Source organism: Labeo rohita, chromosome 19 (assembly GCF_022985175.1).
Source record: "Labeo rohita strain BAU-BD-2019 chromosome 19, IGBB_LRoh.1.0, whole genome shotgun sequence".
Lineage (NCBI taxonomy): Eukaryota > Metazoa > Chordata > Actinopteri > Cypriniformes > Cyprinidae > Labeo > Labeo rohita.
This window is the reverse complement of record NC_066887.1, coordinates 27513452-27536190: the sequence shown is the minus strand read 5'-3', so window position 1 is coordinate 27536190 and position 22739 is coordinate 27513452. Positions and strand designations below refer to the sequence as shown.

The 22739-nt window shown below is 43.5% G+C and overlaps 1 protein-coding gene across 1 annotated transcript in view; it reads left to right on the top strand.

Moving 5' to 3' along the window:
• LOC127181744 (CD209 antigen-like protein E) overlaps nucleotides 1-13596 on the top strand; it is a 32520-nt gene extending 18924 nt beyond the window's left edge. Inside the window, exons 2-7 of the mRNA XM_051136642.1 lie at nucleotides 10489-10617; nucleotides 11388-11435; nucleotides 11559-11630; nucleotides 11781-11938; nucleotides 12121-12233; nucleotides 12635-13596. Of these exons, the coding sequence (XP_050992599.1) occupies nucleotides 10489-10617; nucleotides 11388-11435; nucleotides 11559-11630; nucleotides 11781-11938; nucleotides 12121-12233; nucleotides 12635-12800 (686 nt within the window). The 3' untranslated portion in view covers nucleotides 12801-13596. The remainder of the gene's footprint in view (nucleotides 1-10488; nucleotides 10618-11387; nucleotides 11436-11558; nucleotides 11631-11780; nucleotides 11939-12120; nucleotides 12234-12634) is intronic.
• Nucleotides 13597-22739: the final 9143 nt, after the last annotated feature.

Here is a 22739-nt window from a genome sequence, read left to right as displayed (position 1 = left end):
ATCAGCTTCTCAAGAAACGAGCTCTTGGACATAAGAAATAGCACACCAGATAACTTTTTGCCAACGTTTGAACATTCAGACGTCTTACTGGACATTTTAGTCGGAGGGGCTGCGTTCCTATACAAGCGCTCCAAGCGACGCAAGCGAGGAAAACGCGCCGGCGCACTTGTGAAATTCCGACAGCGCGGTTTTAGGACTCCGTTGCCGAGTATTCATCTGGCGAATCTCCGCTCCCTTGCAAATAAATCAGACGAACTACAACTCCTCACCCGCACAATCAAGGACTTTTTAAACTCTGCTGCACTTTGCTTCACGGAAACCTGGTTAAACGGAACCATTCCGGACAGAGCGCTTCATCTAACGGGCTTCCAGCTGATCAGAGCGGACCGCGTCACAGAGTCGTCGGGGAAAACGAGAGGCGGTGGATTATGTTTTTATATCAATGAAGGCTGGTGTACAGATGTGACGGTTTTAAATAAGATGTGCTGCCCAAACTTGGAAGCTATCTTTATTAACTGTAAGCCTTTTTATTCGCCGCGAGAGTTTTCCTGGTTTATTCTGGTGAGTGTGTACATTCCTCCTGATGCGCGTGTAAGCGCGGCGTTGGAACTGTTGGACGATCAGATCACACACACGGAGCAACGTTACCTGGACTCTTTCATTATCGTGCTCGGTGATTTTAATAAAGCTCATCTCACCCGTGAACTGCATAAATATAGACAGCACATCACATGCTCCACCAGAGACAGCAATATACTGGACCATTGCTACACTGTTTTAAAGGATGCATATCACTCTGTCCCCCGTGCACCGCTGGGACTCTCTGATCACTGTTTAGTTCATCTTCTACCAGCCTACAGGCAGAAACTTAAATCTGCTAAGCCTGTAGTAAGAAGTGTAAAGAGATGGACTGTTGAAGCAGAGTGGGATTTACAAGCCTGCTTCGAACTTACTGATTGGAGTGTTTTTGAGGCTGCAGCTACTGATCTGGATGAGCTCACTGACACTGTGACATCCTACATCAGTTTCTGTGAGGACATGTGTGTACCCACCAGGACTTATTTAACATTTAACAAAGACAAACCTTGGTTCAGTGCAAAACTCAAACAGCTTCGCCAGGCCAAAGAGAACGCCTACAGGAGTGGGGACAAAGCCTTGTACAAACAGGCCAAATACACACTGAATAGAGAGATAAGAGTGGCAAAGTTAAACTACTCGGGAAAGCTAAAAAAACAGCTTTCAAGAAATGACTCTAAATCAGTGTGGAACAGCCTGAAAGCCATCACCAGCTACAAGAGCCCATCCCCCAGCACTGAGGCCAATCAACAACTGGCTGATGACCTGAATGAGTTTTACTGCAGGTTTGAAAAACAAAAGACAGGTCTGACACCCTACACCCACCCCAACTGTCCCACAACACAGCCACAGCCCTTAAGATCTGTGAAGGTGATGTTTGCAAAGTCTTCAGGAAGCAGAAGATAAGGAAAGCCAAAGGCCCAGACGGTGTCTCTCCAGCCTGCCTTAAAGCCTGTGCTGTCCAGCTATCATCTATCTTCACACTGATCTTCAACAGATCTCTGGAGCTGTGTATAGTCCCATCCGGCTTCAAATGTTCCACCATCATCCTTGTACCCAAGAAACCAAAAACCACAGGACTTAATGACTACAGAACTGTTTCTTTAACATCTGTGGTCATGAAGTCATTTGAGAGACTGGTGTTGGCCTACTTGAAGGACATTACTGGAGTTTGCTTGCTGGACCCCCTGCAGTTTGCTTACCGAGCAAACAGGTCTGTGGATGATGCAGTCAATATGGGATTGCACTACATCCTTCAACATCTGGACAAACCAGGGACCTATGCAAGGATCTTGTTTGTGGACTTCAGCTCTGCTTTCAACACCATCATTCCAGATATCCTTCAGAATAAACTGTCACAGCTCTCTGTACCCACCTCTATCTGTCAGTGGATCACCAGCTTCCTGACAGATAGGCAGCAACTAGTGAGGCTGGGAAAACTCACATCCAGCACCCGCACCATCAGCACTGGAGCTCCCCAGGGCTGCATTCTCTTCTCCCTCTACACAAATGACTGCACCTCTAAAGACCCCTCCGTCAAACTTCTGAAGTTTGCAGATGACACCACAGTCATCGGTTTCATCCGGGATGGTGACGGATGTGCTTACAGACAGGAGGTTGAGCAGCTGTCTCTCTGGTGCAGTCGCAACAACCTGGAGCTCAACATGCTCAAAACTGTAGAGATGACGGTGGACTTCCGGAGAAAGCCCCCTGCGCTCACCCCTCTCACCATCATGAACAGCACTGTGGCTGTAGTGGACTCATTCAAGTTCCTAGGAACTAACATCTCCCAGGACCTGAAGTGGGACATTCACATTGACTCCATTGTGAAAAAAGCCCAGCAGAGGTTGTACTTTCTCCGTCAACTGAAAAAGTTCAATCTACCACAGGCAATGATGACACAGTTTTACTCCGCTGTCATTGAGTCAGTTCTGTGCTCTTCTATAACTGTCTGGTTTGGGGCACCCAGTAAATCAGATATAAGAAGACTGCAACGGACTGTTAGGACAGCAGAAAGAATCATTGGTGTGCACCTGCCCAACCTTCAGGACTTATACATCTCCAGAGTGAAGAAACGGGCAGGAAACATCATCCAAGACCCTTCTCACCCCGGACACAACCTGTTTGCTCTTCTCCCCTCAGGCAAACGCTAAAGATCCCTGAGCACTAAAACATCTAGACATAAAAACAGCTTTTTCCCAAATGCCATCTCCACCTTAAACAGATAAACATGAATCATTAACTGGGTTCTACAATTCATTTCTTTATTTCTTTCTCCATTCTAATTAATGTCTCTTTCTGTAGTAATATTATGTAAATACTCATGCACATCTCTTATTTATATAGCTGTATATAGAGAAAATAATGCACAAATCTGTACATAAATCATCTGTGTCACGCTGCTGGTGGAGACGGAGATGGCAGATAAAACTTGAAGGAAACCGGAGTAGATAAATAAACTGTAATTTATTGAAAACAAATAAACAAGCAAAACCAAGGAACATAAACCACACAGGAACATTAATCACGGACAATGGGAGTGAGAGACTGAGGACAATATATACACAGAGACAGGGGAGTGGCTACCAAACGAGCAAACGAGGGGAAGTACAAATATGGGCAAGACTAAACCAAATGAAACAAAACTAAAGGGGGAAAACACGGACTAAACCAATACACAAGAAACATAAGGGAAAAACACTAGGAAAACCAAGACAAACCAAATACAATCCTGACAATCTGTTCCAGATTCATACATTATTATTTATTTTTAAGTTTTTATTTTATTTAAATGTTGCATGTATGTATGTATGTATGTACCAGGAGCACCTTAAAAAACCACAACAAATTCCTCATGTGCGCACACTTGGCGAATAAAGCTAATTCTGATTCTGATTCTCTGAAAGGCATCTATAAGTTTGCGGCACTGCAGGGGTGTCAAGATGTCCTTGATGTCATCCTCCTTCACATAACTCAGATCTGAAACTTCTTGTACCCCAACAACCAAAAGCAATCGCTCAACCAAAGCTTTCATCCGATCCTCATCCAGCTTTGGGAGTGCTGATGTGATTTCATCCACAGCTGATTCAGACATTGTTAAACCTGCAAAATTAGACACAAATGGAGTGATCAAGGGCAACAACTGAAACACCACACAAGTCATAAACTGGTAGTGGGTAGTAGTCAACTACACTCTATGTCCACACACATGTACTCCCCCTGTAGAGACAGGTGATGAACACCAACATCAACCAGTAAAGCAGACTGGTGCTTTTCCACAATCAGGTGTATTCTGCTTTGATCAAGTAAAATCAATACAATTTTCCCAAACAGAATTCCACTCTCACCCTCTGCCATTGCCACAACCAGACCCTTGGAATATTTAGTATTCTTATACACTACAGCAGACAGCTCTGTAATGTTTTTCCTGCTGGAGAGTGTCCTCCTGACTGCCTGCTGAATCCCATGACTGTACAGCCTCTCTTCAAAGTTGCCTGCTACTCCAACAACTTGAATGTTTGGAAAAAAACAGCTTTCCTGTGCTTAAGTATGCCTGCAGTAATTGGTGTCTTTCTGCTAGTGAGCCTGACAAATTTTTGAAATTGTGCAGTCTCCTCGCACACTGTTTAAAATAGCAATGTTTGCTTTCAAACCGTAGAGTCCAGAGTCTAATCAAAGGGCCGAAATGTAGAATGAGGTCGGGGTAATGCATCAAGTAGTGATTCTTAGCTTTTAGTGGACAATCAGGAAACATGGTACTTCTGAAGTGTATGTAATCTTCAATGAGAATCTTCAAGTAAGCAATCTGGTCATGGCTGATTTTTGGTGCACAAATCAGCTCAGTTATTTCTCTTAGTTTTAGGCAGAGTTGCCAAACTTGGTTGTCAACTGGATTCTTAATACGATCCCCAATGTAAAGAGGAAGCAATTGTGAAATGTCAACTGTGAAATGCACCTGTTTAACTGGACGTATGTAAAGTGTTTCTCAACATTTACAAGGTGACTAATGTACAGTGCCAAGTCATATGAGACGACCACTTCAAATAGGTCATGGCCCAAACAAGGCGGGAGACCTGGATTGCACACATGAAAGTGTTTCAGGTTGTTGAAAACAGAATCAAATTTGATTCCGTTGACCATAGGTTGGCCACCACTGAGTTGCTCAATACTCTCTCTGTAGTTTTCCATTGTTCTTTTGGGGCCTACGTTTCAGGTTTTCTTTTAAATGTGTCTCTGTCTATCAAGCAGTAACGACAAAAGTAAATGCTTTTGCTAAAGTTCTGTGTTGTAATAAATTTAGCTTTCGCCAACCTAGGGAGGCCAATTTAAGGTAGTGAATTTAATTTTCACCAACCTAGGGAGGTGAAATAGGGTAGTGATGGGTATTTATGTCACAGCTGAGGTTATGATTCTTGGATCACGTGTCAATTAATGTATGGTTATGAGTACATCACATAAGAAAGATTGGTGGGATCTCTAACTTGTAGAACCTCTTCTGTATTATCAACACAAGGAAGACACAAGTTGTAATAAAATAAATTTTATTAACAAGAGATAGACAAGAGTAATCAACAACTACTAAATGAATACCATGAATGAAGAAGGAATAAAGTGCATAAGATGCATAAAAAGCAAGTGATAATGTTGGGAGTTGCTATGTCAGAGCTACGTTATCTGGAAAGATAAACTGTTGCTACTCTGAAACAAATAAGGTGAATAATCTTACTATGCATCAAACAAATACATGTAAGATTTGTTATCAACTGCAATCAACTACATAATATCTAATGTAAATTAGAAAATCATATACTGATAACATACAACAATGCCAAGGTCTCTGGAAGAGGTTTGGAAGTGATATTTACGTTCGCTGTGGTTGAGTGAGCAGTCCGGTGGCGGCAACTTCTTCCACTGGTGATGCTGGTGGCAGTACAGTAGGGAAAGGAGCAGGAATCCGTTTCGACAGCCTTGAAGATGAAGCACTGTAGGATGCTGATCTCCTGGAGCACCAAGGGTCCTAAGATCTGGAACACGCAGATGTGGCCCTGGAGTAGGTGCTGAAGGTCCTTAGCTTGGAACACGCAAGCAAAAGTACCTGAAGTGAAGGTTTGCTCGCCAGAGCTTAACCTTGTTGCAAATGTCTGTGTGCCTTCTGCCTCTCTAGAGACTCAGAACTTGGTCAATCCGCTTTGTCTCTCCCCAGGATGGAGACTCAGGATGCTGCATCAGTTGTTTTCTCGCTGGACAAAGACTCTGAACATAGATTATCTCTTTCCTCACAGGCTAGAGGCTCAGAACGTGGTCGTATCTGTTGCTGCCTCAAAAGCTGGAGACTTGGACATGGTATCTGTTGTTGACTCACCTTTGCAGGCCGGAGACTCAGAACAGGGGTTTGTTCTGTTGGTGTCTTTTCCTTCACAGGTAGAAGACTCAGAACTTTCTTGCCCTGTTGCAGTCTCTTTCCTTGACAGACTGAGACTCAGAACTTGGTCAATCTGCTATCGTCTCACCGGATGGGAGATTCAGAACGAAGGTGATCTGTTTCTGTCTCATCCCCTACAGAACCGAGTCTCAGAACGAGGAGTGTCTTTTGGAAGGGTACCTTTATCCCTTTACGATGAGGAGAAGATTGCAATTTGGCGCTTCTCCATTTCCATGCTGTGATTGGCTGGTTCCATCAGACTGGGGGGACACGTGGTTGCCCACTCTTCTTTCCTCCTGTGGAATTTACTTGCATAGTCCAAACACAAAGCTAGAAAAGTGTCACTAAAGTTTTACCGGTGCATTTATCACTTTCTAAACCATAACCAGAATGCATTTGGCAATGTTACGAACACATTAAGTCCAAACATGATGGGAAAAGATTGAACTGTCATGCATGCATTCATTTGTCCATTAATAGCTAAGTTTGTGTAAGGTGTTGCACTACACATTGCTGTCACAAGGAATACTTATTTCTCTGAATAAGTATAAGATGTGTGTGTTGTAGTGTGCATCGGTTTTAAGGTTTGAAAACAGTTATGAATGGATTTGGATGGATCTCCATGATCTCTCTTAGTTTCACCCACTGCTGCTGCATCTGGAGGTCCTAAGGAATTTTTATGGTCGGTCACAGGCCAAACCCTTAGGAACAGTCTCAAGGTGGGTGAAGGGCACAAACAGCATTTTGACCAATAGGAAGTTCTGTCCTTCCCGGGCTTTGCACCAAAGATGGTCTTTTTGTGCTCTAAGAGGTGTCTGGCTGTTGTCCTGGCATCTTTATCTGATGCCGTTGGACAGTCTGTTTATGTTAGTTCACCAAGATCCAATCAAAATGTAGCAAACCTATGTCCAGTATTGTGGTCAGGGAGGGCTCCTGCCATAAACTGGGCCCTGGAATGTGCTGTCCACTACGGTGTTAATTCTTCGATACAATGTGAACCAAGATTGTTCCCTGATATTGCTATCAGTGCTCCTTTCAGACTGCTACCATCCTTGGTTTCAAAGCCCAGCTCTTCTATATCTTTCAAATCAGCTACAAGAGGGGAGAAAATTTTCTCTTGCCCAAAGAAACGAAAGTCTTCCTCCCTGCAAAGCAGTACCAACTGCATCTGATCGGTACATGAGCGATTGTGGGGCAATATTTCACCAAGAGTCACGTACACAGCCAGTATTTTGTGCTTCTTTTTGCCTGATCCCAATGGATTGGCTACCTCAAATGAATCCTAATACAGAAGCACTGACAAAGATGAAGGGGATTCATTTAACAAAGTATTGTCTTCATTCAAGTATTGTCCATCCAGCACATCTGTCAAAACATTTGGCTGAAAATTTGACTGCTTCATCTTTGTCTCTCTGTACTGATCTTTCACTACTGATTGACTGAGAAGAGACTTCAGTGTCTCCTTGATAGGTACATACTGAAAGAAACGTTCTCTGCCAGCTTCATCAGCACCTAGATAGATCTTAGTGGGCTCAATGTAGTTGAAAGATTTGTTAAAAAGCAATTTCCTTGTATGGTCAGATTTCATGGGCCCTTCATGGCACTCTTTAAAGAGAAATTCCTTTGAAACATCCTCTAGTATCTGACTAATTTCACTGTCCTGCAGGTTCAAAGTAGTTAACTTCTCATGAATCTTTGAGAGTACATACTTCATGCCAGTGTTGTGCACATCCTGAAATTCCTCTATGATTGCTTGAATAGTGGTGGGAGGAAGGAGCATTTTTGCTTGCATTTTAAGATAAAAAAGAGCCAAATTATTCAAAAACTGACTTTGGTCAGGCACATCATCCTGCTCTGCATCTTGCTCACTAAGCACAGCTTCAGGGAGGATTTCTTTAGGCAATGTACACTGCTGAATTTGCTGGCTGGTAGAAGCAGTGTGACAACTAGTTTCATGGTAGGAAAAATTGTGGGTTCTACTCAAGTGAGAAGAAAAGGTTGACCTAACCCAAAAATATTTGGGACAACCAGTGTAAGGACAGGCCACTTTTTTTTAACCATTCTTTATATGGCATTTTAAGTGTGAACAGAGACTTGAAAAAACAGTGCTCTGAAATTTGCAATCCTTAACCTGGCATGACAGTATAACATTCTGAGGTTGAGATTTGCCCTCAGTTGGCACAGCTTTTGCCTTGCTGTGATGGTGCCGATACATATGAGATTTAAGAGACTGAAATCTCTTAAAAGAGCAAGAGCACTCAGGTAAGCCACATGCAAAGGAGTAATTAGCCACATTCCTATGAACTTTTGTGTGTGTGGTGAATGCATTTAAAAAAGAAGCTGCATAACTTGCAGATGTAGCTGGACATACTTTAAAACTTGGCTGGGATGACTGTACTCCTTAGACTTTGTCCTTATGACCAAATGTCCAAAACTTAAAAAAAAAGACATGACTCAGAAGAATACATATGACAAAACTTCTTAGCCACAGCACCATGAAAAAATGAGCAGATAATATTAAAAGACAAATGATTAAAAAAAAAAAAAAACTAAATTAAATTAAAAGTTTACAATTTTTGTAATATGGCTAATACTACAGAAAACTCTGTGTTGTGAAATTTTTCAGGGTGCTTAGATCAGTGGCCCACACTGAAGAGCTGTAGGAAATCAAAATAAATTTTACTCAATTATGTGTTGCTTGTTGCTCACAGATATTTATTTTCATTTTAGAATGGATTTGAAATTAATGTTCTCCACTAGAGGGAGCCATAAAAAGGAGATATTTACGCCAATTTTAATCAGTTTTCTTCTCTTTGAATGAAAGTACATCCAAAGAACTATTTCATTTATATAAATGATCTACTGACAGTAAATCTTGTATTATGCACAGAAATCTGTGAAAAGCTAATCCCTAGAAATATTTCACGCATTTACTTTTTTTTCTAAACTGGTGTCTTAAGTAATAGGACTGTAATGACTGATCAGAAGCCTGAGGATCCATTTGCAGCTTTTATTAAGAGAAAATGTGGTCAGACAGGCAGGGGTTAGAAAACAGCGACGGGGACAGCAGAGAGTAAACACAGAATAGTCACAGGCAGGCGAAGTGTCGGGGCTGGCGGCTGGCAGAGCAATATCAAAGTCCAAAGCAATAGCGTCCAAAGGGCAGGCGGCAGAGAATCAAAAAACGAGAAAACAATCCTAGGTCAAACACAGCTAATCCAATAACAGAGAAAAACGCTCAGAAATGCAGCCGGGGCAATACAAGACTTCGCAAAGTGAAAGAGTCCGGAAGCAGTATAAATAGGGGTGGAGATGAGGAACACCTGGAAGGGCAATCAGACCCAGGTACGGGGAACATGGGAAATGGAGTCCAAAAACAGTCAATATTCAGGAGAGGGTGCCCTCCGTTGGCGATCGGAGGGAGCCACAGAAGCCTGACTCATGACAAGGACAGTGGTGTAGTATTACTGCATTCCAGTTCTACAGTCTACTTAATAGCAGTGTTAATTTAACTACATGTATTACTTATAAAAATTAATCTAGTGCGCCCCGTGCTGCTCCATCAAGATGCCCTAAAGCATCATTACCTTTACGTTAAATATTAACCTTATTTAGTTGGACTTTATTGGTAACGACGGAAATTTATCTGGGGTCCTGTATTATTGCTTCGCATCTTACAGCCAGGTTACAGCAAGGTTACAGCAATGCTAAAATATACTGTAAAATATTCCCGCTCAATCAAAACTACCCAGAATAATTTACAGTAATTTACTGTGATATATAAATGTGGTAGGTTTTTACACTGTGCTGCTAAATCTACAGCGATTTCTAACAGTATCATATGAAAGAAATAAAGAGAAACATGGTTTGCAATAAGTGAATATGGTAATTCTGTTTTTGCAGTTGTTCAATCATCCTCTGATGAGATATTAATTTCATCTAAGGCTGTGTTGCTGTAAGTAGCATCCCAAGCTGGTCCCAGCATGCAAAACATACCTTATGGTGGTCCACCAGCACACCTGTTTACTGTGCTAGGGACCAGCAATCCTGCAACCAGCATCGCATGCTGGGGGACCAGCAAACCAGCAACCAGCATCTTATGCTGGGATCCAGCAAATCAGCAACCAGCATCTCATGCTGGTTACAGCATGCAAAATATTCCTTATGCTGGTGACTAGCAATGCTAGGTTTTTCAACAGGAAATTTGAATGCAATGTTGAATGCAATAATAGATGCTTTGAATAAAAGCATCTGCCAAAAGCGTTATAGAAAGCAAAAGTGATTTATGTGATGTATGAACTGGTGTAAAGTTTGCCATTTGACATCCTGTGATAAGACTATAAGTGTTAATTTTCTTAAGATGCTGTGAAGATCTTTAACAAGTGATATATTTTTTACTCATGTGTCATGATATAAAGTTGTCGCATAGGCCTAGTTGATCTTTATCATTCATGTAAATAGATATTTTCTTATCAAATTTCTGACCCCAGATAAATCCACTAAAGAACAAGAAAGCGTAAGAAAAGTGACTTCCCCAAAGTGGACTAAAGTCCTTCTGATTGTTCTGGGTTTATCTCTTGGTTTGGCTCTCGGAGGTCTTTGCGCTCTCTGGATGCTTTGTGAGTATAACTAATTCTAGTTCTTTGCTCTGTTCATTGTATACCAAACATTTTTAGTAAATTTGAATCTTTAAAATCCTACTTTTAGTAGGCAATCATTGCCAAACAAGCCTCCATATTGTAAGGGTGGTTTCACTACCCAGGTGAAAAAAAAGGTGCACTTATATAATGTATATAAAGTGGTATATTTTCACATACTGATTTTGTACTTAACATACTAAAATTATTTTTTAGTACTTCTTAAGTTAGACCGAAGTTAATCTAAGTAAGCACCTTAAGTGTATTATGAAAGTGCAATTTTTTCACCTGGGTACACTGGTTCAGACTGCAGTACTGATGAATCACTGGAGAAACGTTATAAGCACAATGGAGTAAAACTGCATTTCTTGTCTATTACTACCCATTGCTCTTTACACCAATGATAGAAATAAGCGGACTTAGAATAGCAAAATATGTGGGAGAGCATTGCAATAGTGTGACTATATTGTATTGAAACAAGTAGCACTTTATTTTTAATGTTGAATCAACACAAATTAGCACACCATTTATAACTAAAATGATTTAATACTAGTATTTATAGTAGTAGACTAGAGGAGAGAGAGTGAAACCCCAAGAAGAGAGCCAGATAAAAAGTCAGAATCTTCTGCAATAATGATTTAGTATTTTAAGTATTTGCTTATTTAAATCCAGCCAGGCAGTCTAAACATACGTACATACATATCCACACTTTCCAACATCCTTGCTACTGTTTATGTTTTGTCTTTAATCAGATGTCAGTGTTTCAGTGCAACTGTCTGCCAAGGAAACTAACAGCAAAAGTGAGTAAAATGTATTTCATGCACCCAATACAACATCATGTTTCATTAACTGTGCATGAGAAGAAATAACTAAATGAGTGACTTTGCTTTTTTCAATTTTGTTTTTGACTGTTTCTGTACCAGTCATGGCAAGAGAGCTTGAGGAACTTACAGCCAATTACACCAGAGTTAGAGAACAACTGTCCTTTTTTGAAGGTGATTGTCTTTCAGATACATGAAGGCTCAGACTAAGATACATGAAGGCTTAGACTAAAAAAAAAATCTGCACATTAAACCAAAATCTGATTAACACAAGGAGTCTAATGATCTGAAGAATAGATAATTTTCATATGCTTTTTATTTCAGGATTTACAGCTCATACTTTGAACTGTGATGTGAGCTTGACAGCTTTTCATGGGAAGGTGTACTTCTTCAGCTGTGATAAACTGAACTGGTCACACAGTCGTGCTTTCTGTGTTTCAAAAGGAGCTGATCTGGTCACCATAAGCAGCCAAACAGAACAGGTAGAACATTTTTAACCGCTGTTTGTAGTGTCATTGTGTCCATATACAATTGCACAATGTGATTATATATATTTGTGCAAAATCAGATAAATCAGATAAACTCATATACTGTCTGTTATGCTGTCTTGACTAAACTTTTTTTTTTTTTCGTAATTATAAAATTTGTATTGTTTCTCTATTAGAGTATTCTGGTTTCTAAAATTAAAGAAGCTCACTGGATTGGCCTCAATGATCTGGAAACTGAAGGACATTGGGTTTGGGTGAATAACCAAACTCTCAACGAAACTGGAGTACAGTAAGAATACCGTCTACAACCCTTTATTATTTATTGTAGTACTTTTTTTGCGATAATGGCATATTTCATAAAAACAACAGCTTGATAAATATTATTGAAAGGCATAGGCGTAATTTACGGGTGGGACACGTCCCCACCACTTTTTGCCAGGGTTTTGGGGGTGGGGGTGGGGGTGGGGGTTAGTTACATATGTATTTATTCACTTGCATGAATCATCTCGGGGCTAATAATAAATATTATTATAGTACATGTAAGAATAAAACTATCACGTTAAAAAAATGATTTCTGTGTCAATACATTAACCCCCCCAACCCCCACAAACTCACACTCACTCCTGTCCCGCCTACTTTTTAAAACAAAGTTATGCCACTGTTGAAAGGTGAATAATTTTGCTTTGGAAGGTTTTGGCATCTGAGGAAATCTGGAAAAAGTGAACCTGATAACTGGAAAAAAGAAGACCCCACTGGAGAAAACTGTGCAAGTGTACAAAATATGGACAACAATTTAAACAGCTGGCTTGATGGTTCTTGTAAACAACAGAAAAAGTTTATCTGTGAAATTAAGTGATAATTTACTTAATAACTTGCTTAATAAAAAAGTTTTTCATGAGACCTGTGTCTTGTGACAGATGTTGTATAAAATTAAAACTGCATTATGTTTTCCTTCAGTGAAGTGTATCCTTACTTTTTGTCTTTTTTTCTTCAAATCTAGATGTTCTATGCAAAACAAACAAACAAACAAAAAAAAAACTGTAACTGCTTTTGAAAATGTAGCATTTTATATTGATAGCACACTCATATTCCATTAAATATGTATACACAATGCATTGCTGTTAGAAAGTAGCTTTGACAAGGAAAATTGTTGTTGTTGCAAATGTTGCAGTGGCAGATGAATATGAATGATTTAATACTTAAGATGTTGAAAACATACCATGTTCACAGTTTAGTCCACTGCAAGTTCTAATATTTTACAGCCAAAAGGAGTGATATGAGAAAAGGGGCAGACCTCAATGTCCTGCAAAGGGATACAGCCTACATACAGCCTACTCTGATATACTGCTATAGATAGCATATATGGTGTGTACCAGTGTGCAAAATTTATTTGGATGACGTGCTGTATTTGTTAAAAGCCTTCACATGCAACAGTTTAAGATGGGCTCTTAAATGCCCTGTTAATTTTTCATTTTCATGTTGCTTTGAATAAAAGAGTGTAATAAATGAGTTAATGTAATGAATGATGTTTTATTAACAAGGTTCGGTAGGAGCGCGTCAGATACCTAGCCTAACTGTGCGTTCACACCGGCGAGAGTGTCAAAATTCGCTCTGGCCGCCCTGCCAACAACGCTGTAGAAAGATTCGTTGACGCTCTTTAGATCGAACGCTTGGTCTTGTATTTAAAGCGGCCGCAAAGCAAACAAGCATGTTGATCTTGTGTAGACTGACCACAAGTAGAATGTAAGTTAACCTCATGATTTTTTAAAAAAGTGAAAGTAAGAAATTTAATTTAATTGTAGTTACATGCAGTGGTGTAGTGGTGCCTGGAGAAGTGGGTATACGCATTAGTTATACACATGTATATACGCAAGCCGGCTCACATTGAAAATGAATGACTTCCGGCCACTTTGATGCTCTCGCCGGCGGTGGTGTGAACGCACAGTAATTATCACAAGAGGAGCTCACTTAAGCTAATCAACGCTACAGTCTGAAGACGATTCCGACTGGTTCGGCCACACTGGCGTCACACACAGCCCCGCCTCCCGCCCCTGTTAGCTCAGGGCTTGCACCAAATAGACTGCGGGGGTTATATATATATATATATATATATATATATATATATATAATAAAAATTCAAATCCTCTTTCATCATGTCTGCTTCGTTTTCCCAAAGACTATAGAATACCCAAGACTTGTCACTCGTACACTTTTGAATGGGGAAAAATGCAACGCTAATCGCTGATTAGTAAAGTCAGCACGTCATTGCAGCTGCAGTTAGAAGTCCCGCTTGCTATAGAAACAGTCAGCGTTTTGAGACGTGCGCTCAGTACTGCGCATGCGCATTGGCTGATCTAGCCAGAAAAACAAGCTTTTTAATGCTGTTGGAGCATAAGAAACAATATTTATGCGGCAGTTCTTGTCAGATTTCATTGGTGATTTCAAACATGAAATTTAATCGTAAACTTGATGAACAGTTTTGGAGAATTCGATGTTTCCCCATTCAAAGATATAGGAGCTCCACTTGCCTACCTGAGAGCTCGAGGACCTCATTTCACGCGTCCTACGACGAACTTAGGCTTTGGATAATGTTCCTTAAACAATGGAACGGCCTTCCACTGTTTTATAGCAACCTCGTTTCGTCTCCTGATGACATCCAACTATTTACAGATGCAGCTCCCTCTACCGGCTTCAAGGGGTTTTACCAAGCTCGCTGGTTCGCGTCTCTGTGGCCCCCCCAGCTGCAGGACTCCCCCTGTGTGGTAGCAGCATACGTGTGGGGGAACGAATGGGCTTCTAAAAGCATCTTAGTGCCTTGCGACAATGAAGCAGCCATGCAGTGCATTAATAAAGGGCATTCTCATTCTCCCACCCTCACGCCTGTCAAATTATAGACACTGGCTCCAGAGACAGACTAGGTTTTTAAATTCGATCCAAAGACCAACCCCACCATCTCAGATTTAACAGTACTCGATAACGAAACAATTTCTTTTTAATCAAACAAAGCAAGACAGACCAAGCGAGGTCAAAAGAGGCAATCTCATCTGTCTTCAACCTCCCTTCTCCAATCCAACCCTAACAGTCTGTCCTCGAGTTCCTCCGCCTCAGAAATTCACAGGCTAAATCCCCCCCATGAACCCCTATTCTTAGACGAAGCAAAAAAAAAAAAAAAAAAAAAAAACTGCCACTTGCTTCTGGTTCCAAAAACACCTCAAATCCGTCCAGCCATTGTCAGTGTGAGGGAGCCGTAGGTGACGACATGGAAGTGATTTAAATCCAAATTCGGTAGGTTTATTGACACAAAGCAACAAATCCAAAACAGAAGGCAAAATCGTAGTCGTAAGGCAGGCAAGAACAAAACAATCAGGAAGGCAGTCCAACAAGGCAAACAAAACAGAATTAGTAATCCAAAAGACAGTGGTCAAAATACAAGCACAAAGGTCATAACAAGAGAGCAAAAACAATAGAAAAAAGAACGCTTGGTAAGGCGGTGAAACTGGCAATACTTCGCAGAGAAGACCTGTAACAGAGCTGTTTAAATATGGTGTCTAACAGGAAGTAACCAACGAAGAAACAAGCAGTCAGTATTCTGGAGAGGGCTCCCTCTGGTGGTCGGATGAATGGCCATTTGTTACAGTCAGGCATCCCAGCAGGACATTTTGCATCGGGGCAGCAACATCAGCAGCCCAGAAAGGCCTCTCCAAACAGCAGATCTAATCCCTAGGAAGATGGTCGTCAGAAGCCTTCCAAAGCTACACCAGAGCTAACCAGTCCCACCAAACCCTCATTGGCCGACAAGCCATCTAAAGTAATCTCCCCACGTCTCCTTCCCCTGCCTGGTGCAACGGCTGGAGTTCTGAACTCCCATCAGTTGCCGCGAGAGCCCTCCCAGGCGGGTTTGCCTTTCTCCGTTCTTGCCCGGCGGGCGGGCGGGCCTAACTCCACGCCTCTCCCCCCCCGCCTGGTGCAACGCCCGGAGTCTTGATCTCCCATCAGTTGCTGCAAGAGCCCTCCCAGGAGGATTTCCCTTTCTCCCTCCCCATCTGGCAAGCCAAACTCCACACCTCTTCCCCCCCGCCTGTTGCAACGCCCGGAGTCTTGATCTCCCATCAGTTGCAGTGAGAGCCCTCCCAGGTGGGTTTGCCTTTCTCCCCCCCCGCCCGTTGGGCCAAACTCCACGTCTCTTCCCCCTGCCTGGTGCGACACCTGGAGTCTTAATCTCCCATCAGTTGTCGCGAGAGCCCTCCCAGGCGGGTTTTCCTTTCTCCCTCCCTGCCTGGTGAGAGCCCTCCCGGTCGGGCCTCCATACTTGCTGCCCGCAAGTGAGGCTCATCCATCCAATGCCGCAAGTCTTGATCTCCCGTCCGATGTCTCGAGATTCCTACTGACTGGGCGCCCAAACCATGCATTTCAATATCAGCGGCCGGCGGGGCCTACCCACCCGTAGCCTCAAAACGGGAGTATGTAGGCTCCTCTGGCCTGCCAACCAGGCGACTTCTCAATCATCAGCCCCTGCCAGATCCTAGTGCCTATTTTGGGGGGGTCTTCAGCCTGGCGACTGTCCTCCACTCTATTGCTTTTTGGGGGGTTCTTTGGGTTCGGGCCATTCCCAAGCTCGGAGCCCTTCCCTGGACAGCATGCCAAATATGCATCACTACACTCCGGCTAATTATATGTAAGCGTGAACTCGTGAAATTCTGTTTTATTAACAAGATTTAGGAGGAGCGCGTCATATACCTAGCCTAATTATCACAAGAGGAGCTCACTTAAGCTAATCAGCGCTACAATTTTAGATACAGCTGACTTATCTCTATCCATTTGACGGTTTATCAGCATCCCTCCACCACCCCATCCCCTCACTCCGAGTTCTCACTACACAGAGGGGGGTTCTCTGGGTTCGTGCCATTCGCGAGCTCGGAGTCCTTCCCCGGACAGGACGCCAAATATGCATTACTCTACTCCGGCTAATTATATGTAAGTGTGAACATGTGAATCTGATGTTGGTTTAAATGGGTGAGATGAGAAGGGGTAAAAACATGAAAAAATCCTTATAGAAGCAGATGAATGAGATGAGTAAAGAGCAATGCTGCACATCATTATGTGTAAAACACTACTTATTTTCCAACCAGTCTGAATGCTACAAAAAATGTTTCAAAATTAAATGTTTCCCATGTCACCTCCTTAAGTATATTTTGGTTGAGCAATATGATATATAAGTATATACTGTGGCGGGAGGAGCAAAACGACAGACACAGTGGGTGTGACGGCAGGCCTTGAAGGCTTTCATTAAACAATAAGGTAAACAAAAGTGTCCAAAGGGGGAAATAAAAGTGTCCAAAATAAATAGGGGATCTGGTGTCCTCGACGTGCAGGGGTTCCGTGAAGGAGGGGCAGTGTTCAAAAGGAAAGGGTCCAGGTAAAGGGCAGAGTCCGGCAGCCACACTTGCTTCTTTTAGCGGCTTCATCCACTTTGTCCACGGCACTTCCTGGGGCGGGTAAATCGGCCTGGCATCCTACCCCGCAGCCGTCTGGGTGCGGTTCACGTCCGGACCATGGGTCCGGCAGCTCGTCCATTTCGGCGGCACTCAATCCCTCAACGCTCCTTTCCTGGACCCACGAGGACACCAGCATGCATGCACGGGGAAGAGACCAGTCTCCCGAGGAGAGGCGCGCTCAGCATTTCAACAGCAGCGGTGATGAGGCTTCATTCACATCAGGTGTGCCTCATCACACGCCGTCAGACCTGGCTGTTTCAGCGCCCCTCCTCTCTTTGCACGCCCATTCCCGTTGGGAGCCTGGTGAAGGGTGGCGATTACGGACGGGGTGACGATGATAATTAGGAGGAGGCAGCTGACTCGACACAATACACACATCTTACCAGCCATTTGGTGACCATTCACCTTGAGCTGTCAGAGTCAGCAGACCTTAAAAATACAAGTCCATATCTTTAATAGAGTGTGTATTTACACAAAGTGCAAGTAGCCCACCTTGTTGGCAGAAGCTATTTACACTAACTCCGCCCACTGACATGTGATTGGGCTAGTCGACATTGCAAAAGACAATCATCTACCAACAGCTCCGGTAGGGATGATGGTAAAACACGTGCAGTAGTCATTTTTGACGCGCTCAACAAGAGTTCGAATTTTGTTTTTTTTCCAGCCTTTTGCCCAAGTTTTTTCTCCCCTCAAATCTCATATCACATTAAAAGGCATTTATTTTCAATAAAAATTAAGGAAATAATCGGTAAGTAAATATTGTTATTTTCACTTAGTGTAAATAGAATGGCTTGCTGTTTTCACTTAGTGTAAATAGCATCTATCAATAAGAAAGTATGCTATTTGCCCTAAGGGTAAATTGCATCTATTGCTATTTGCACTTAGTGGAAATAGCCGCTGCCTATATTTAAAATTTAAACAGAGATGGGAAGTAACTAAGTACAAATACCTCTTTACTGTACTTAAGTAGATTTTTCTGGTATCAGTACTTTACTTCACTATTTATTTTTCAAACTACTTTTTACTTTTACTCCTTGCATTTTTACACAAATATCTGTACTTTCTACTTCTTACATTTTCAAACCAGGCTCGTTACTTTCATTTTAATCTGCATATGGTGGATCACCATTCGATTTTGAATCTCTAAATCATGAATCGGTTAGTCTGTACTGGCAACGCAATTTGGCTCCCGTGCATGCTCTGCGTCTCCGCCAAATGGTTTCTATCAGAGTAATCAACGTGAGAGACTCGAGAATGGTATAGACCTGCGAGGCAAAAATATTGACCAGCACTTCAAGTGCAGGTCAGTTTCATCTGTAAATTGGCTACTGTAGTTTTGTCTTTGTTTACTTAGTTAAGTGCTAGAAACTCTTACCAGTAGCAGCCAGAGGATTAATAATACTGTAAAGTAAACTAAACTAAATTACAATTACTCAAAATACCATTCAGACCGTCTGTCTTCCTGCAGACAGTCACTGCCTGGTCAGTAAGAGTGTCGCCCCTTCTCGGTTATCTTAAAGCGCTATGGCCCTCCATGAGAAGGCCAGATGCTAAGTCTGCAGACCACGATGTGTTGGGCACCCAATGTTCCTTGGGGCTTTCATCTCCAAGCACGGCGCCCTTTGCTCTATTCAGCCACGACATCCCCATTCCAGGTACGTCAGGTGTAGTTCCTCTGAGACTGCTAGCAGACTCCTGAGATATTTGGGGCCCAATCCCTCCTGTTGGCTTCTCAGGACTACCTGACTTGGCTACGCGACTCAGGTTGCAAGGCGTCTGCCAAGGTCTGTGGCATTCTCTTACAAATCGGCTCTGGGCGAGAATGCTGTGGTTCTTCGAGGGGAATTCGCAACCCTCCTGGGAAAGGGTGTGATAGAGCCTATCCCCTCAGCCAAAATAAAGAAGGGGTTTGTCAGCTCCTACTTCATTGTACCCAGGAAGGGTGGTGGACTCACACCAATCTAAGATCTGAGGTTTTTTGAATCAGGCCCTTTTCAAGCTCCCGTTCAAAATATTAACCCTTAAACACACCTTCCTGCATGTGTCAGGGTTCAAGATTGGTTTGTGGCGTTGGACCTGAAGGACGTGTACTGTCATGTTTTGATCCTGCTAAGACTCTGTCTTCGAGTTCAGGTTCATCAGTACAAGGTTCTCCCTGCAGCCTATCCCTGACGCCCCACACCTTCACAAAGGTCACAGAGGCTGCCCTTGCCCCCTCAGGGATATGGGCATATGCATTCTCAGTTATCTCGGTGACTGGCTGGTTCTAGCACAATCACGAGGTTTGGTTTGCACTCTCAGGGATGTGGTTCTCAGCCGCCTGGCTCGATTGGGACTTCAGGTCATCTGGGAAAAGAGTAAGCTCTCCTCAGTACAGGGTTTCTCTTTTCTCTGTGTGGACTTGGTTACTCTTCTTCACATCTTTCTTAAGACTGTGCATAGTCAGTGCTGTAGTGCATGAGAGCACTCAGATTCAGTACTGCGGTCCCCCTTTTATGTACCAAGGCTCCTGGGACAAATGGCACCCTCAGCTGCGGTCACGCTGCTGGACCCGATGCATATGAAACCGCTGTAGCACTGACTTCATACAGACTCCCAAGATGGGCATGGCGCCCAGGCACACATTGTGTTTACATCACACTTTTGTGGTGCAAACCTTCAGCCTTTGGGAACACATTTTGTTTCTACGGGCAAGGGTGCCCTGGAACAAGTGTCTAGACCAGGGGTGGCGAACTCCAGTCCTGGAGAGCCGCAGCCCTGCAGAGTTCAGCTCCAACTCTGATTAAAACTCACCTGTCTGTTGCTTTGTCTGTCACCTGGTCTAGACGCACTGTTGTCACAACAGTTGCTTCCAAGTCAAGCTGCGGCGCCATGTGTAACGGGCATGCAGCCTTGGGGGTCTGGTTAGGCCCTTGGCTGCTTTGGCATTCAATTGCCTGGAGTTGTTGACAATGCTTCGGGCCCTGAAGAGGTCTCTGCCTTTGTTCAAGTCGAGCATGTGTTGGTCTGCACAGACATCACAGTGACTGTGGTGTACATCAACCACCAGGATGGTGTACGCTCCTTTCGCTTGTCACAACTGACCCACCATCAGAGCCCCCTCCACTAGGTGGTGGTACTTCCTGGAAATGGCGGAGGTGTTCTTCCTAAGGGAAGAACCCACAGAGATGCGGCATCAAATCTGTGCTATCCCTCCTCCAAGGAGGCCTGGATAGGCACCTTTCTGCTTCTACACGCAAGGTCCATGTGACAGCTACCGTGACTTGGTGGAGCACGATTTGTTATCGAACTTCTTAGGTGCCCGGAAGTTGAACCCTCCCTGGTTGCACCAAATCCCCTCTTGATCTGTCTGTGGTCCTTCAGGCCTACAGTAAGATCTGTTGAGCCCCTTCAGTCGGTTGGTTTCTGTGCCCTCTCTATGGAGACGACTTCCCTGACTGTGCTCACCTCTGTTAAAGAGCGGGAAATCTTCAAGCCCTCTCCATCAACATTCGTGCCTGGAATTCGGGCCGGTACACTCTCGCGTTGTTCTGAGAACCCGGCCTGAATACGTGCGCAAGGTACCCACCACTCCCTTCAGAGATCAGGTGGTGACCCTGCAAGCTATTCCTTCCCAGGAAGATCACCCCATCCTAACCTTATTATGCCCAGTCTGTGCCCTACGCATTTACCTGGAACGTACTCAGCCCTTCAGACGTTCCGATCAGCTCTTTGTCTGTTATGGAGGACAGCAGAAGGGGAAGGGAAGGGATTGCTTTTTCCAAGCAATAGATCTCCCACTGGCTTGTGGATGCGGTCCGTACGGCCTACTAGGCCAGAGGCTTACCCTGCCCGCTGGGAGTGAGAGCCCACTCTACCAAGGGTGTCGCTGCCTCGACAGCTTTTGCGAATAGGACCTCTTTAACAGACATCTGCAGAGCTGCAAGTTGGGCTGCACCTAACACATTCACCAGGTTTTACAATCTGCGCATGAAACCAGTGTCTGCTAGAGTCTTGAATGCAAGCTCTTTGACTCAGCACTCTGGTTTGGTGTAGAGCTTGCCATAGCGCTTCCCCTCACAGTGATTACGTTTCTATAGATTCAGTGGGTTTCCTGACGTGAACCCTGAACAACCTCTCCATCACTTGGCACTTCTGGACGTAGCTGAAGTTCAGCGGAGGAATTCACTATAAGAATCCAATGCAGGGTAAGTGACTTTTGCAAACTCTTGGTTGGATTAGTGCCCCATATGTAGTGGCTCCTCATGCGGCCCCATGTGTGTAATTTCTACCTATAATTCCCTGTGATGCAGTGTTTCCCCTGAGACATTCCTGTCTCTAGGTTCTGAGTTTTTGGTAGTCTCCACTGGTGTGGACCCCACCTCAGATCCCATCACTAATGGTATTTTCACTTTTTAACCCCCTCTGGGCAGGTTGTGATCTCCGTAGTGTCTTTTCCCTTAGGGGAAACAGTCACTGTCCCAACGTTCTCAAGACGCTCAGCCACTCCACTGAGGAAAGGCCCGGCTGCAGGACACTGCCTGCAACAGGTCAGTTCTGGACGTTGGAAGGTCACGAAGAGGTGAGCTGCACTTATTTTAACACGTTGGTTTGTTACTATCTGCGCTCAGAGCACTCGTGACACAGTCTGAGTTGTGGCGTGTTACACAGGGACTCCTAGTGTCGACACTTGACACAATGCGAAGTGTACGACAGAAAGGGAACATCTCGGTTACGTATGGTAACCCTTGTTCCCTGATGGAGGGAACGGACATGTTGTGTCCTTCATGCCACAACTCCAGACTGCCTCTGAGTGAGTTGAGACGCTTCGACTCAGAACGAATGAGCAGATCCCACGCTGCCCTATTAATACCTGGATGCCCAGGGCGTGGCCAGCTATGCAAAATCTGCACACCCAATTTCATTGGCCTTTTCTCAAAGTTTTCATAGGTGTTTGGGCTCCCAAGAGCAACCCCTAGTGTTGTACACTTGACACAATGTCTCCGTTCCCTCCATCAGGGAACGAGGGTTACCATACGTAACCAAGACGATTTCACCAACCTGAAATTTTGTCCCAGTCCTGCCCTGTTCATGGTGGTTGTTCAGCCTTGATACAGTCATAAGCTAACAAAATTTTAAATGTTAATTATTTTGTATCAATGTGTCAGTATGACTTGAGGTCCAGTTAAAGCGTGACACTAAAACAGCCAGTACTAATGGGTACTTTTTACTTACATGTCATACAAATACATGTCAGAGCTCATACTTCTTTACTTTAACCTAGTAAAAAAAGTGTGGTCAGTACTTTTACTTTTACCAGA